The 14,475-nt window shown below is 38.3% G+C and overlaps 1 protein-coding gene across 1 annotated transcript in view; it reads left to right on the forward strand.

The window, feature by feature from the left end:
* The window catches only part of HDAC9 (histone deacetylase 9), a 1,013,734-nt gene that overhangs the window by 710,796 nt on the left and 288,463 nt on the right, over window positions 1-14,475 (forward strand). Inside the window, exon 15 of the mRNA XM_055589928.1 lies at window positions 8,872-9,005. Within this exon, the coding sequence (XP_055445903.1) occupies window positions 8,872-9,005 (134 nt within the window). The remainder of the gene's footprint in view (window positions 1-8,871; window positions 9,006-14,475) is intronic.

Below are 14,475 nucleotides of genomic sequence, written 5' to 3' on the forward strand. Positions count from 1 at the left end.
TATAGGACCAATGTCTTCTGACATGTGAGGATTCCCCCAAATTTCTAAAATCTTATTTTGCTTCCTATAGTTGGAAAAGACTCTGATGCTGGGAGGGATTGGGGTAAGGAGGAGAAGGGGACGACAGAGGATGAGATGGCTGGATGGCATCACTGACTCGATGGACATGAGTCTGAGTGAACTCCGGGAGTTGGTGATGGACAGGGAGGCCTGGCGTGCTGCGATTCATGGGGTCGCAAAGAGTCGGACACGACTGAGCGACTGATCTGATCTGATCTGATAGTAAATCAAATTCACTGAGCTAAGTAGTAGGAATTATGTTTCCCTTTATATTTCTGTAGCATATTCTCATAGGCCCAGTTTTTATTTATTTATTTTTTCCTCCTCACTCAAACTTTAAAAAAGAGTTTTTTGAGGTATAGTTGATTTACAGTGTTATGTTAGTTTATGGTGTAGAGCCAAGTGACTCAGTTATATGTTTTCTGACTTTTTTTTTGTTAGAGTTTATTGTAAGATATGGAATTTTAGTTTTCTCTACTGTACAGTAGGACTTCAGCTGTTTTATATATAGTAATTTGTGTCCAATAATCTCAGACTCCTAATTTATCCCTCCTCCTATCTTTCCCCTTTAGTAATGATAAATTTGTTTTCTATGTCTGTGACTATGTTTCTGTTTTGTAAATAAGTTCATTTGTACCATTTTTAGATTCCACATATAAGTGATACATATGATATTTGTCTTTGTCTGACTTCAGTTAGGATGACCATCTCTCAGTTCATCCATGTTGCCACAAATGGCATTATTTCCTTCCTATTTTTTATGGCTGGGCAATAATTGTATGATGTATTTATACACTGTCTGTGTGTGTGTGTGCTCAGTTGTGTCCCTGACTCTTTGCAGTCCATGGGCTGGCAGCCTGCCAGGCTTCTCTGTCCATGGAATTTTCCAGGCAAGAATTCTGGAGTTGTGTGCTATTTCCTACTCCAGGGGATCTTCCTGACCCAGGGATTGAACCTGCATCTCTTGCATTTCCTGCATAGGTAGGTCGATTCTTTATCACTGTGCCACCTGGGAAGTCTATATATACAGTTCAGTTCAGTCACTCAGTCGTGTCTGACTCTTTGTGACCCCATGAATTGCAGCACACCAGGCCTCCCTGACCATCACCAACTCCCAGGGTTCACCCAAACTCATGTCCATTGAGTCAGTGATGCCATCCAGCCATCTCATCCTCTGTTGTCCCCTTCTCCTCCTGCCCCCAATCCCTCCCAGCATCAGAGTCTTTTCCAATGAGTCAACTCTTCGCATGAGGTGGCCAAAGTATTGGAGTTTTAGCTTTAGCATCAGTCCTTCCAAAAAAATCCCAGGGCTGATCTCCTTTATGCACTGGTTGGATCTCCTTGCAGACCAAGGGACTCTCAAGAGTCTTCTCCAACACCACAGTTCAAAAGCATCAATTCTTCGGCCCTCAGCTTTCTTCACAGTCCAACTCTCACATCCATACATGACTGGAAAAACCATAGCCTTGACTAGATGGACTTTGTTGGCAAAGTAATGTCTCTGCTTTTGAGTATGCTATCTAGGTTGGTCATAACTTTCTGTCCAAGGAGTAAGCATCTTTTAATTTCACGGCTGCAGTCAGCATCTGCAGTGATTTTGGAGCCCCCCAAAATAAAGTCTGACACTATTTCCACTGTTTCCCCATCTATTTGCCATGAAGTGATGGGACCAGATGCCATGATCTTCGTTTTCTGAATGTTGAGCTTTAAGCCAACTTTTTCACTCTCCTCTTTCATTTTCATCAAGAGGCTTTTTAGTTCCTCTTCACTTTCTGCCATAAGGGTGATGTCATCTGCATATATATACAGTACATCTTCTTTATCCATTTATCTCTTGATGAACATTTAGATTGCTTCTGTGTCTTGGTGATTGTAAATAGCACGGCTATGAACATTGGAGTGCATGCATGCTCAGTCACTCAGTTGTGCCCAACTCTTTGCAACCCCATGGACTGTAGCCCACCGGGCTCCTCTGCCCATGGGATTTCTCAGGCAAGAATACTGGAGTGGGTTGCCATTTCCTTTTCCATTTGGGGTGCATGTATCTTTTCAAAGTAAAGTTTTATCCAGGTCCATGCCTGGGACTGGAATTACTGGAACATATGGTGACTCTACTCTTGTTTTTTAAGGAACCTCCACACTGACTTTCATAGTAGCTGCGGCAATTTACATTCTCACTAATCGTATAGTAGATTCTCTTTTCTCTACACCCTCTCCAGGATTTATCGTTTGTAGGCATTTTGATGATGGCCATTCTGACTGATAGAAGGTAATACCTTTCTGTAATTTTGGTTTACATTTTTTATTAGTTAGTGATGTTGAGAATCTTTTCATATGCCTGTTGGCCATCTGGATGCCTCCTTTATAGAAATGTCTGTTTAGGGGTTCAGCCCATTTTTTAAATTGTTTTTTGTTGTTGTTGTTATTGAGCTGTATGTATATTTTGGAAATTATTCCCTTGTTGGTTGTATGATTTGTAAATATTTTCTGCTAGTCTGTACATGTTTTGTTTTTTTTTTTAATTGTTTCCCTTGTGTTCACTCATTCTTGAAAGCTTGAATATAGAAACATCTTTGCAGATATTTACCAGCAAATATGTAGTGAATTGTGTTTGACTTCACTTTTTGCCAACTTGCATACCACCTGAACCTCCTTCTCTGTTATATAGTGAATGGCAACACCTAATTTAATTCCCAGGTTCTAATAGACTTTCATATAGTGTAGTTGGAAGCTCTATGGTGAAATTTCTTCCACCCACTTCCTTTTTTTAGCTGCTGATGAAATGATTTACATAAACAAACAGATCTCTAAGTCTAGAAAATGCTCCTTGTGTACTCAGAGGTACAATTTAGCAAGTTTTAAACAATTATTTTTGTATATTTCATTTGCTTGCTGAATAAATCCAGTTTTACACATAATTAAAAATGTCATAGCTGGTACTTTAAGTGTTCCTGTTAAAAGATATTATAACAAATAATTCAGGTGTTAGAATATAAAGAGTATAGTTATGGGGAAAAAATTAGGCAAGATAAACCTTACAAATAGATTAGAACTCTAAACCTTATGGATAGATTTCTCTTATAGATGGAAAGTATAACAGCTGTTCTGGACATGATTTAGAGGTTATTAGAAATGACTCCTGCTTCAAAGTAACTCCTTCTATCCATTTTAGTAATCCTACCAATTGCAATCCATTTTTTTAAAGTTTTTTTTTTAACTCTTAAGAGGTCATCTTTGACTTCTCAGCCCCATATTTTTTTTATTTCCTTTTTTTTGTAATTCTTATTTTTATTTTTTTTAATTTAATTTTATTTTTAAACTTTACAATATTGTATTGGTTTTGCCAAATTACCTACCATACAGAGTTTTAAACATACATGTCATATAATTGTCTTTGTGAGTGCCTTACCTTTACAGATAGGTCATAAGTTAAATGTAATAAATTAAAGTTTCTGATACCTGGATCATTGAGAGCATTCAGTGACTGTTTACTGAACCTGCATCCTTTAGGAAAGTTATTATGTTATATATCTGTGTGTGTGTGTGTGTGTGTGTGTGTGTGTGTGTGTGTGTATTTATTTACTGTGCTTTAGCCTTTGGTTCTATCCTTTGGCCCTGCAAGATGTTTAGTATGTGTCATTGAGCAAATCCTTAGGAAGGTGTGGAACCTCAGGCATTAACCAGAAAAGCAATATGAAGTTGAATTTTAAGAAGCTGGGATCAGGAGTTTTAGGTTGAAAGATTCTGAACTCAGCTTTCCTAATAGACCAGTGTGGACTCAGCCCCACAGATCATATTAGGCTGAGCATAAACCTAAAGATATGAATGCTTTCTATAACTAAAGAAACTGTGTGCAATGATTAAGGAAAGGCAAAGAGGCTATACTGTGTACTTTACATACTTACCTCATTTAATAAAACTGAAAGCCATAGAAAGCACAAAGTCCAAGCCTATAAAAAAAAATCAAAAAAATTTAAGAGTTTTTTTGTTTTGTTTTGTTTTTAGCAGAAAATAAACAACTAGGGTTTAAAATTCAGGTAAAGGTTTATGTTAAGACTTCTTTGTGTACTTTATTTATTTTCTCAAAACCTAGCTTTAACTCTTGTCCCATTGATTAAGAGACAGGTTGATCTCTGTCTTTAGACAGGCTAAAGGGTCAAAGAAAAGTGGAATTTGATGTGAATCCCAAAGAGAAGAGCAGGCTTGTTTCTCACCCTATAAGTTTCTGTTTTTGAGGGGGAAAAAGGGAAAAAAAAAAGATGAAAGAAATGGAGATGAAGGATGAGGTTAAGTCTCACCTTGCAGTCTACCTGTTAACTCTTTATTGCTACATCATTAAGATGAGTAGGTGGAGGTTTGGGTTCCAGACTTTATTTTCTCTTAAATTCGAACGTCTTTCCAAGAGCTCCTGGACTTTGTATTATAATCTCCAGATACTTGGCAATAATTTTCAGCTGCCATAACCTGTTTCATATTTTTTTTGGCAGTGGCTAATGGAGAAATTGTTGTTTTAAGAGAAATGATTACTATGGAGATGAAGTTAGATGTGTCAAGAGATGAAATAGTGAAAACAATAAGCAACCTAATGATTAGAATTGCTATTCTTAAATAATATGTTTTCAAAATGAGGGAAATGCTATATTTTATGTTTCCATGTTAATCATGAATATATCTTTTATGCAGTACAAAACTGGTAGAAAATATGTTCTGCAGTTCCTGTTATGTAATAGCAACTCATAAATACTTGATATATCTGAATTGTGCAGACGTGTTTAATGTATTGTCATATTGTGAATGTTGCTTTTTATGCCTGCTTACTTTTTTTTTCCTGCCTTCCTCTTTTCTCTCTTTTGGCTTTATTTTAAAATATTTATTCATCTCTTTTTTGTGTAAAATTCCATGTATAAATATAATGAGTATAATAAATGCTTGTGTTAGAGGCACCTACCGGTAGGAAGATAAGATGTCCTTGTGGCTCAGATGGTAAAGAATTTGCCTGCAATGCAGGAGGCCCAGGTTTGACCCCTGGGTGGGGAAGATCCCCTGGAGAAGGGAATGGCAACCCACTCCGGTATTCTTGCCTGGAGAATTCCATGGACAGAGGAGCCTGGTGGGCCACAGTCCATGGGGTCACAAAGAAGAGGACACAACTGAGTGGCTAACACTCTCACTTCACTTTCACTAGGAGGAAGATAAGGCAGGTAATACAAAAGAAATTAGTCTATAAAAACTACCAATGAGGTCCACCAAGTAGGTTCATCAAGAAAGGTTTTTATAATTGATGGAGGTATCTGACCTAGTTATTCCATCAATTCATTTATTCATGTTTTTCACTCATTTATTAAAATTACACTTGAGAATCTGCTGTTTTCCCAGCATATTTATAGACACTAAGAGTTCAGAGGTAAACAATATAACTCTAGTCTGTGTTGTACAGATAGTAAAGAAAATAACCAATTAACAAGATTATACACCAATTATAGAATTTTACTAAATGTTACAAAGAAGACCTAGAAGATGCTATGAGAACATATAGTCGGAGATCTAATTTAGAGATCACAAGTCATGTGAAGAGTTGACTCTTTGGAAAGGACCCTGATGCTGGGAGGGATTGAGGGCAAGAGGAGACAGGGACAACAGAGGATGAGATGGCTGGATGGCATCACCCACTCGATGCACATGAGTTTGGGTAGGCTCCGGGAGTTGGTGGTGGACAGGGAGGCCTGGCGTGCCACAATTCATGGGGTCCCAAAGAGTCGGACATGACTGAGCAACTGAACTGAACCGAGCAATGCTTTATTGAGGAAGTGACATTGAGACAATCTTGAAGAATGAGTAGGTATTATCTGAGTGAAGGGGGCCAGAAGGCAGAATTTTTGGCATAGATGGAACAGCATGTATGAAGATCCCAAGGCACGTGTGATTTTGAGTTTTTTGAAAACTAGAAGGTAAAGTAAACCTTTGTGGGAGAAATAAAGATCAAGTCAGGGAAGTATGAGATGAAGCTGGAGAGGTGGGGACAGGTGTGTCTGTGCTGCCTGGATAAATTTAACCTCATCTTTTTTTTTTTTTTTTTAATTTCTTTTTATTTTTTATTTTTTTTTATTTTTTAAGTTTACAATATTGTATTGGTTTTGCCATACATCAACATGAATCTGCCACAGGTATACACGTGTTCCCCATCCTGAACCCTCCTCCCTCCTCCCTCCCCGTACCATCCTTCTGGGTCGTCCCAGTGCACCAGCCCCAAGCATCCAGTATTGTGCATCGAACCTGGACAGGCGACTCGTTTCATATCTTTGAAGTCACCAAAGGACTGAAGCAAAGTTAGCAACTCTTAAGTGGCAAATAGAGTAGAATGAAAGTCAGATAGCCATTACAGGGCTATCTCAGGAGTTCAGATTAAAGATAATAGTACCTTGGATTGTATGGTTTCAGCATTGGAGATAAGAGAGTGAGTATGCATCTTCCAGGGGAAAAGGCATTACTTGTTGGTTTATTGGAGAGTGAGTGTCAAAAGGACAGTAAGATTTCTTACGTGAGTAGTGGTGGTGATATCCTTCACTGAAATGAGAAACAATATGTGAAGCTTAAGATTATGAGCTCAAATATGATATTTCTATTTTATGAAAACTAGGAGACATCCAAATGGAGATTTTAGATGGGCAATTTAGATGAGTGTTCAAGAGTATACCGCTCAGGAGGGAGATCGGCCCTGAAGATGAAAATATGAGATTTGGGGGCATGTGGAGGGATTCTGAAGCCATTTGTGTCTTAAGAATCAATATTACATACTTAGAGGGCATCATGAGTCAGACAAAGATAAATACTGTATTAACTAAAATCTGTATAGTCAGATCTGGAATCTAAGAAACAAAACAAAGCCAAGTGACAGCGTACTCAATTGTGTAGATGCCAGAGGGAAGGGGGCTGGAGAGCTGGGCCAAATAGGTGAAGGGCATTAAGAGATACAGGCCTCCAGTTATAAAATAAATAAGCCATGGTGACATAATAACAAGGTACAAGGGATACAGTAAAAGAACTGTAATAGGGACTTCCCTGGCGGTCCAGTGGTTAAGACCGTACTTGCACTCCGCGGGGCACAGCTTTGATCCCTGATTGGAGAACTAGGGTCCCACATGCCGTGTGGTTTGGTCAAACAAAAAAATTGTAATAGCTTTGTATGGGCACAGATGTTTACTAGACTTATTGTGGTGATCATTTTGCAGTGTATGAAAATGTCAAATCACTATGTAGTGCCCCTGAATTAACGTAATATTGTATATGTCAGCTATATTTCAATTAATAGAAGTGGATATTATTTGGACCAGTGAAATAGTTTTTTTCTTAGACATAATTTTTGCCACATGGTTTCAAAATACACATGTCATTCTGCATGATTTTAATACACTGAGGGACACATATTTTCCCCTCTTGAATAACATCCCTCTAACACAATAATGTAAGGGGGAATAAAATGCATTAATTGAACCTACTTTATAACACTAATTGCTTGTACTTATCTGTTCTTGAATAGATATTTAGAAAGTTATTGTAATGGACTCTTCTGCATTCTATGCCCCCAGAGAATGTATTTTGATGGTAATTTATTGGAATATTTCATTGGTTAAATAATTTCTTACATCAGGCAATTTTGTAAATAACATGTTTTCCCCCCAAGGAATAGGGTTAAGGGTGGAAATCTTTTTATAATAATTATCATCTAATCTGTTTCTTTAAAGAGCCCTACCTTGTATATGCCTAATAGTTCATTTCATCAAATGTGTATGAAATCTTTCACATCAGAGGCTCTGAAACATGAAATGTGTTAACTTATCATAATTTAAATGCAGATTTTGTAGTGTCTATGTGATTTCTACTAAAGATATTGCTACTGACTTATTTTTTTAAAGAAACACTTCAAATGTTCCACAATATTATAAAAACTATCAGTTCAGTTCAGTTGCTCAGTCGTGTCCAACTCTCTGCGACCCCATGAATCGCAGCATACCAGGCCTCCCTGTCCATCACCAACTCCCGGAGTTTACTCAAACTCACGTCCATCGAGTCAATGATGCCATCCAGCCATCTCACCCTCTGTCGTCCCCTTCTTCTCCTGCCCCCAATCCTTCCCAGCATCAGAGTCTTTTCCAATGAGTCAACTCTTCGCATGAGGTGGCCAAAGTACTGGAGTTTCAGCTTTAGCATCATTAAAAACTATAGTATCTGTGTTACTTACAGATTGACATAAATTATGAGAGAAGCACAGTAAGCAGAAAAGAAACTCTTTCTGCACAACTTTGAAGGAATTAATAAGCATATGAATAGGCAAGTAGTTGGAAACCCAGTTTGTTACAGATGTAACATGACCTAAAATATGGCAAGACTTACTCGTGAAATAAAGTCACACTTTAAAGAGCTCATTTTGTGGATTCACTGATAAAATTGAAACCTCTGCTGAATTGAATTATCTGTCTAAAAATACTCCATAGTGATTTAAGATACTGGTAAAATTGCAGTATTTGTTTTTAACCTGCAGTTTCTCAAATATCATCACCTTTTTTACTTTACAGATTTACTTAGTAAGCCTAGGGTCTGATACTGACTAATTCATGAGTTGACTTTTTTTTGCATATATATCCAGACCCATAGAACTAAATAGTTCTTATGTGCTTCCAGGAAACTTGTGGATATGTATTATTTCTCTATTTGTACATTTATTTGGAAAAGAATGCTCTTTTTTGAGTAATCATATTGTCATGTAACTTGTGCTCATTACTCATCTTGTGTTGTGTTTTCTTTGTCCTAAAGGAATTGCCTATGATCCTTTGATGCTGAAACACCAGTGCATTTGTGGCAATTCCACCACCCACCCTGAGCATGCTGGACGAATACAGAGCATCTGGTCACGGCTGCAAGAAACTGGGCTGCTAAATAAATGTGAGGTAATCCTGAATTGGCCACACTCTTTTACTTACTTAAATAAATCATGTAAAGAGGCCAGTATTCATTTGGGTGGTTGTAGAAAAATGTTAACTCTGTAGCACAAACACCATGATTGATGAACCATCATGGACACCAGTAACATATAACCTGCCTGGGCTGGGCACACAGTGGGGACTCAGGCTGCGCTCACGGGCTGAGCTGCTGCCTGATGTGTGTTGCCATTGCTGTAGTGTTGTGGGGTTTTTTTTGTACACATGGAACTCTTCTTGTTTCCAGTAGGTATTGTTTATTGAGTTAATTTTCTGAGAAGCTCTTCACAAACAGTTAGGGGCTACATAGTTGTTCTTTCTTACAGTAAGCAATTCTCTGAACTCATATATGCCAATTTTACCTCATGGAAATGGAATAGTTTTAAAAGATAACTGTCTCTTTAAAGTTTTAAAAGATTACCAGAAAGAGTCACTTCTTTTTATTGGTGTTTAGATTCATTTCTGCAGATTCTTGTGAGTCTTATTTTTTGTTTAGAAAATTCTGGCTTATTGAGCCTTTTAAAAGATATCAGGTCAGAAAGGCTCCCTTTGTCAAATTTGTAAAATATGTAACAACCAGCAGTTGGTTGATTTAGCTGCTATAAATGTCCATTGTTGCTTAAGATCCAATAACAGTCTATATTTGAGTCTAAACTTTTTTAGAAGAAAAATATCCTCTATGTGTTATTTTACATTACCTTAGCATTTATTGATCAAAAGCACTTTTTCCTGCATCTATATTATGTTCCAGATGTGTTCTAGGGACTAGAATTATGGAATTTCACTAGACAAACATGGTCTCTATTCTTACAGTCTGATCAGTTGACATATTACTATTTGGTTCCTATGTATTACTATTTGGTTCTTTTGCCCTTCTCTATAACAGCAATGAAGGAACTCTAGTTCTCATCAATTTGGGAAACATGTAAGTGGATAATATTTTGACCATAGTTATGTCATGAGGAAACTAATAACACTGAAACCATATTAAATTCACTATTCTTAAAATAGTGAATAGTGATAAAGACAGTCTCTGTGACTACTTTTCAATTAATTGATTTTAATACCCGAAAATGTGGTCAAGAAAATTCTATTCAAAGCCAATTTACTTTAGAGTGAAGCTGTAAAATATTTCAGTGGAAATAAAGATGTCAAAGTCAAGTACACTTGACTCTATTTGATAACGAGTGTTAGTTCTGTATGATCTTTTTTCTCTTCAGAGTGGCAAAAATAACTGACTTTGGAAGATGCAAAATCATTCATTCATTCAATGTGTTCACTTCTAAGGATAAATTCTTTATTGACTTTTCTCTTTTGGAGATGAACTATGTATCTTGTCTTACAGGGGAATTAAATGGTCATTTTCTTTACATCAAAACACAGATAATGTTGATGGGTCATTAAGCAGTCTCGATATTGTGAATGAATATACCAGAGTAGTGTATACAGATTTAGTTTCACAAGTTTTATTATATGTTGGTAATAGAATTATCAAATACCCTTCATATTTAGAGTTCTGCTTTTCAGTAAGTGTATCCTTTACCTAGAAACTCAGAAGTGAAAGAATTTCAGCTAGATTTATTTCTATGGTTCTTTCTTGAGTGAAAGTCTATTATTCCTATTTTGCCAGTAGCACCCATGTTATGCGGCAGAAAGCTTCATATTCTTTGGTAAATTTTAGAGTTATATCATTGTTTTTGATAATGCAGGTTGGAAGCCAGATCACTCTATTAGAGTCTGCACAATCCAATATGAAGCCAGTGAGGTAAACCATCCAGGAGACTTCTTTGTAGTAGATTGGCCTTAATGGGTGTTTATTCATGAGAGCGTTCGTGTCTCACCTTTGCATCTATTACAGATGTTTTCTAGCTTGGCAGTCTCTCTGTGCTTTCGTAAGCTGAGGCACTGCTGTGTACATTTTGTCACTTTCCAGTCTTTGTCATGTCCTGAAGCCGAGCCTCCACCACTCCAGATAAGCAGCGCCCAGTCACAGCTTCAGTGGGCCGTGAGGTTGTGGTGTCCTTCAGCCTTTTACCTGAAGGAACACTGTTTATAAAAGCAGCAAAGTACAGAAGTAAATGGGATGTAATATGATTCATACTGGTCTTAAAATTTTAGAAGTTTGTTATCTGTTTCTGATCAGTCTTTCTTTTTTTTCCAGTTCCTGGTGCATCACATTCTTTTGATCTTGTATTATTTGAAACCATGAAGTTCAACTTATACACAGCACTAACTGATGTGTGTCAGACCCAAGATGAAATATTAGAAGGACTGTGACTCTCTGTGACCCCATGGACTGTACAGTCCATGAAATTCTCCAGGCCAGAATACTGGAGTGGGTAGCCTTTCCCTTCTCCAAGGAATCTTCCCAACCCAGGGATCAAACCCAGGTCTCCTGCATTGCAGGCAGATTCTTTACCAGCTGAGCTATAAGGGAAGCTCAGAGACTGTATGGTTGACAAAAATGAGTGGGTCTATTCCAGTTCAGTCAGCTAAATAAGTGTCTCTCTAGCAAATAATCAACGGCTTTCCTGAGGTCTCAGTAGTAAAGAATCTGCCTGCCAATGCAGGACATGGGTTCAATCCCTGAGTTCAATCCCCTCCTGGGTCGAGAAGTCCCCCTGGAAGAGGAAGTGGCAACCCACTCCAGTATTCTTGCCTAGGAAATCCTGTGTACAGAGGAGACTGGCAGGCTACAGTCCATGGTGTCCCAAAGAGTCAGATACACCAAGCATGTGGGCACGCAGCATACTAGCAAGCAATCATGCAATTAACAAATAATGTACTTGAAGGCCCAGATCAGCAGACTGGCTTTTAATGAAGACCAAACACAAAAGTCGCATCCAAAACTTCAGTAATGCAAACAGAAGCCCCTTTTCCTAACGTAGTTGAAGAGCAGTTTGTCAGGGGTTTGCTTTCCGAAGTGATGTAGTTGTTGCCCATGTGTAATTATTTGCTCCTGTGTTATGAAAATATCTATGACTTGAACTGGTCCAATCCAAAATGTGCAGTGGAATTTCTAAAGCCATTAAGAACCCATTACTAACTTTAAGACACCTAGGAATTTAATATTCCTTTGGCTTGTGTGAATAACTTGAGAAGTATTCAAGGTAGAATTTTAAAAATGATTATTAAGTAAAATAATGTAGCCTTTCTCTAGAGACTTTCATGTATAGCAGTAACAAAATTGATAATACATACAACCAAAAGAAACGTGACTTATTTTTTCTTCCTCATTGTTTCTATGAGAAGTAGGGGGGAGGAAAAAGGGAACATACAGAGGTTGTTCTAGGCTATTTTAGCTCACTTGGAAACAGTAGCATCTATTTCCTTAGCCTGTACTGTCCCCAGTGACTGCAGCTGAAATAATTGATGCATGTTTGTTGTGGATTTTCTTTTAAAGAGTTTGATTTGACAAGTTAATTATAATATACACATTTTAAAATATATTACTTGCAAAGATGCTAGCCTTTCCCTCTAAATTATTTTGAAAATGTCAATGCTGTGTGCGGGGCAACCCCAAACAGACATACAACAAACCTTTTAGCCATTCAGCAAAACTTATTACACTCGGTTTCTGAAAAGCCAGGAGAAAAGCACACTGTAATTGGCAAGTGCTTGGACCCATGTGCGCATGCTGAGTCGCTTCAGTCGTGTCTGACTCTTTGCGACCCCATGGACTGTGGCCCACCAGATTCCTCTGTCCCTGGGATTCTCCAGGCAAGAACACTGGAGTGAGTTGCCATTTCCTCCTCCAGGGGATCTTCCTGACTTAGGGATCGGACCCATGTCTCTTATGTCTCCTGCATTGGTAAGCACGTTCTTTTACCACTTGCACCACCCCGGGAGCCTGGTTGGATCTGTTGTGAGTACATTATCTGGTTGAAGAGGCAGAAAGTTTCCTGTATTAACAAGCTTCCTAGTTAGTGTTTATGAGGCTTCTAAAGTGATCAAGGCCAATGACAATGTGTTTCTTTTTTAACATGTTTGTTTATTTGTCTGCACTGACTCTTAATTGCAGTATGTAGGATCTTTAGTTATGGCACGTGGAATCTAGTTCTCTGACTAGGGATTAAACCTGGGACCCTTGCATTGAGTGTGTGGAGTCTTAGCCACTAAGCTACCAGGGAAGTCCCAACAATTAGAAGTGTCTGCTAATTAGGTGTTACTTAGATGTTACTTATTAACTCCAAGAGAAGTTAGGTTCTATCTTGAGTGTTAATGAATATTTATAGCCCAAGGACATAAGGATAATCAGGCCTTTCTAAGTTGTCTAGGTAGGACTAAGAGGAATTTAAAATCCAGATCTGTTCCTTGGTTGTGTCTAAATCGTGCATTCCTGAGAGTGAAAACTGTTGTGTCCGGGATGCCAGGGCTTTCAGAACTGGCCCTGGTGTGTAGGTCACTGCTCTCTCCTTAGCAGTGTGGACAAATTCATTTCTTAGTTGTGAAAAACAAGAACTTAGTTGTCTCAAAAGAGAGAAAGTTTCTTAGATTTTATAGAAAAGGATATGTAGACTAGAAATATAACAGATTAGCTGGGTCAGTATATTGTTTCTCGGTATCCTGAGAGCAGTTTGCCATCTTTCAGCATTTTCCTGCCACGTTTGTGTAGCCACCCATACTTCAGACAGAGCTCTGGGGACATAGAGCTGAGCATGAGGAGCATCCTGTGGCTAGCTCAGTGGCATTTGTTGATTGATTTTAGGGATGCTTAAATGTTAGCTTATGTCAGAATCACCTGAGAGAATGTTGAGATACGGATTGTTGGGCTCCAGCCCCAGAGTTTCAGATTCAGCAGGAGTGAGGTGCTACTGGCGTGGGCAGTCCAGAATTTGTATTTCTTCAGTGTGTCTGTGCAATCCTGATATTGCTGATCTGGGTACCACACTTTGGGAACAGTGATCTATCCCTTCAGAAGTCTTTATCAAGAATTTTCATTTCCCAGGCTCCTGTGTTTGGAGCTGGAGATAGAATACTGAGTAGATAGAACCCATGTCTCAAGGCTGTTACAGTCTGGTGAGATCATCAGACGGTAATCAAATGATCACACAAATAAACATGTCACTGCACACTTTGAAGGGGTTTCGAGTCACTAGTTGTATACTGACAGTGATTTTAAAGACTCGTTGATTGAGCTATGGGAAGGAATACAAGGAGAAAGGCTGTGGTCAGCTGTCTCTATGATCCTGACAACATCAGAGAGGCCTTTTGAGCGAGAGATAGAGGAGGAAACGTTATATATTAGAGAACAAAGGAGCAAGTATATCAGACCTTAAGATAGGCTTGCCCTCCATCAAACTGTATTTAAGTTCCTTTGTCAACTAGGGTTATAATTTCACTGGGACAGAAGGTAGGGAGTCTCAATTGCTCTGACATACAGAGCAAACACACTTTCCCAAGCCAATGAAGTAGTCAATTTTGCAATTAAACAGTGTAC

The sequence above is a fragment of the Bubalus kerabau genome, chromosome 8 (genome assembly GCF_029407905.1).
Source record: "Bubalus kerabau isolate K-KA32 ecotype Philippines breed swamp buffalo chromosome 8, PCC_UOA_SB_1v2, whole genome shotgun sequence".
NCBI lineage: Eukaryota > Metazoa > Chordata > Mammalia > Artiodactyla > Bovidae > Bubalus > Bubalus kerabau.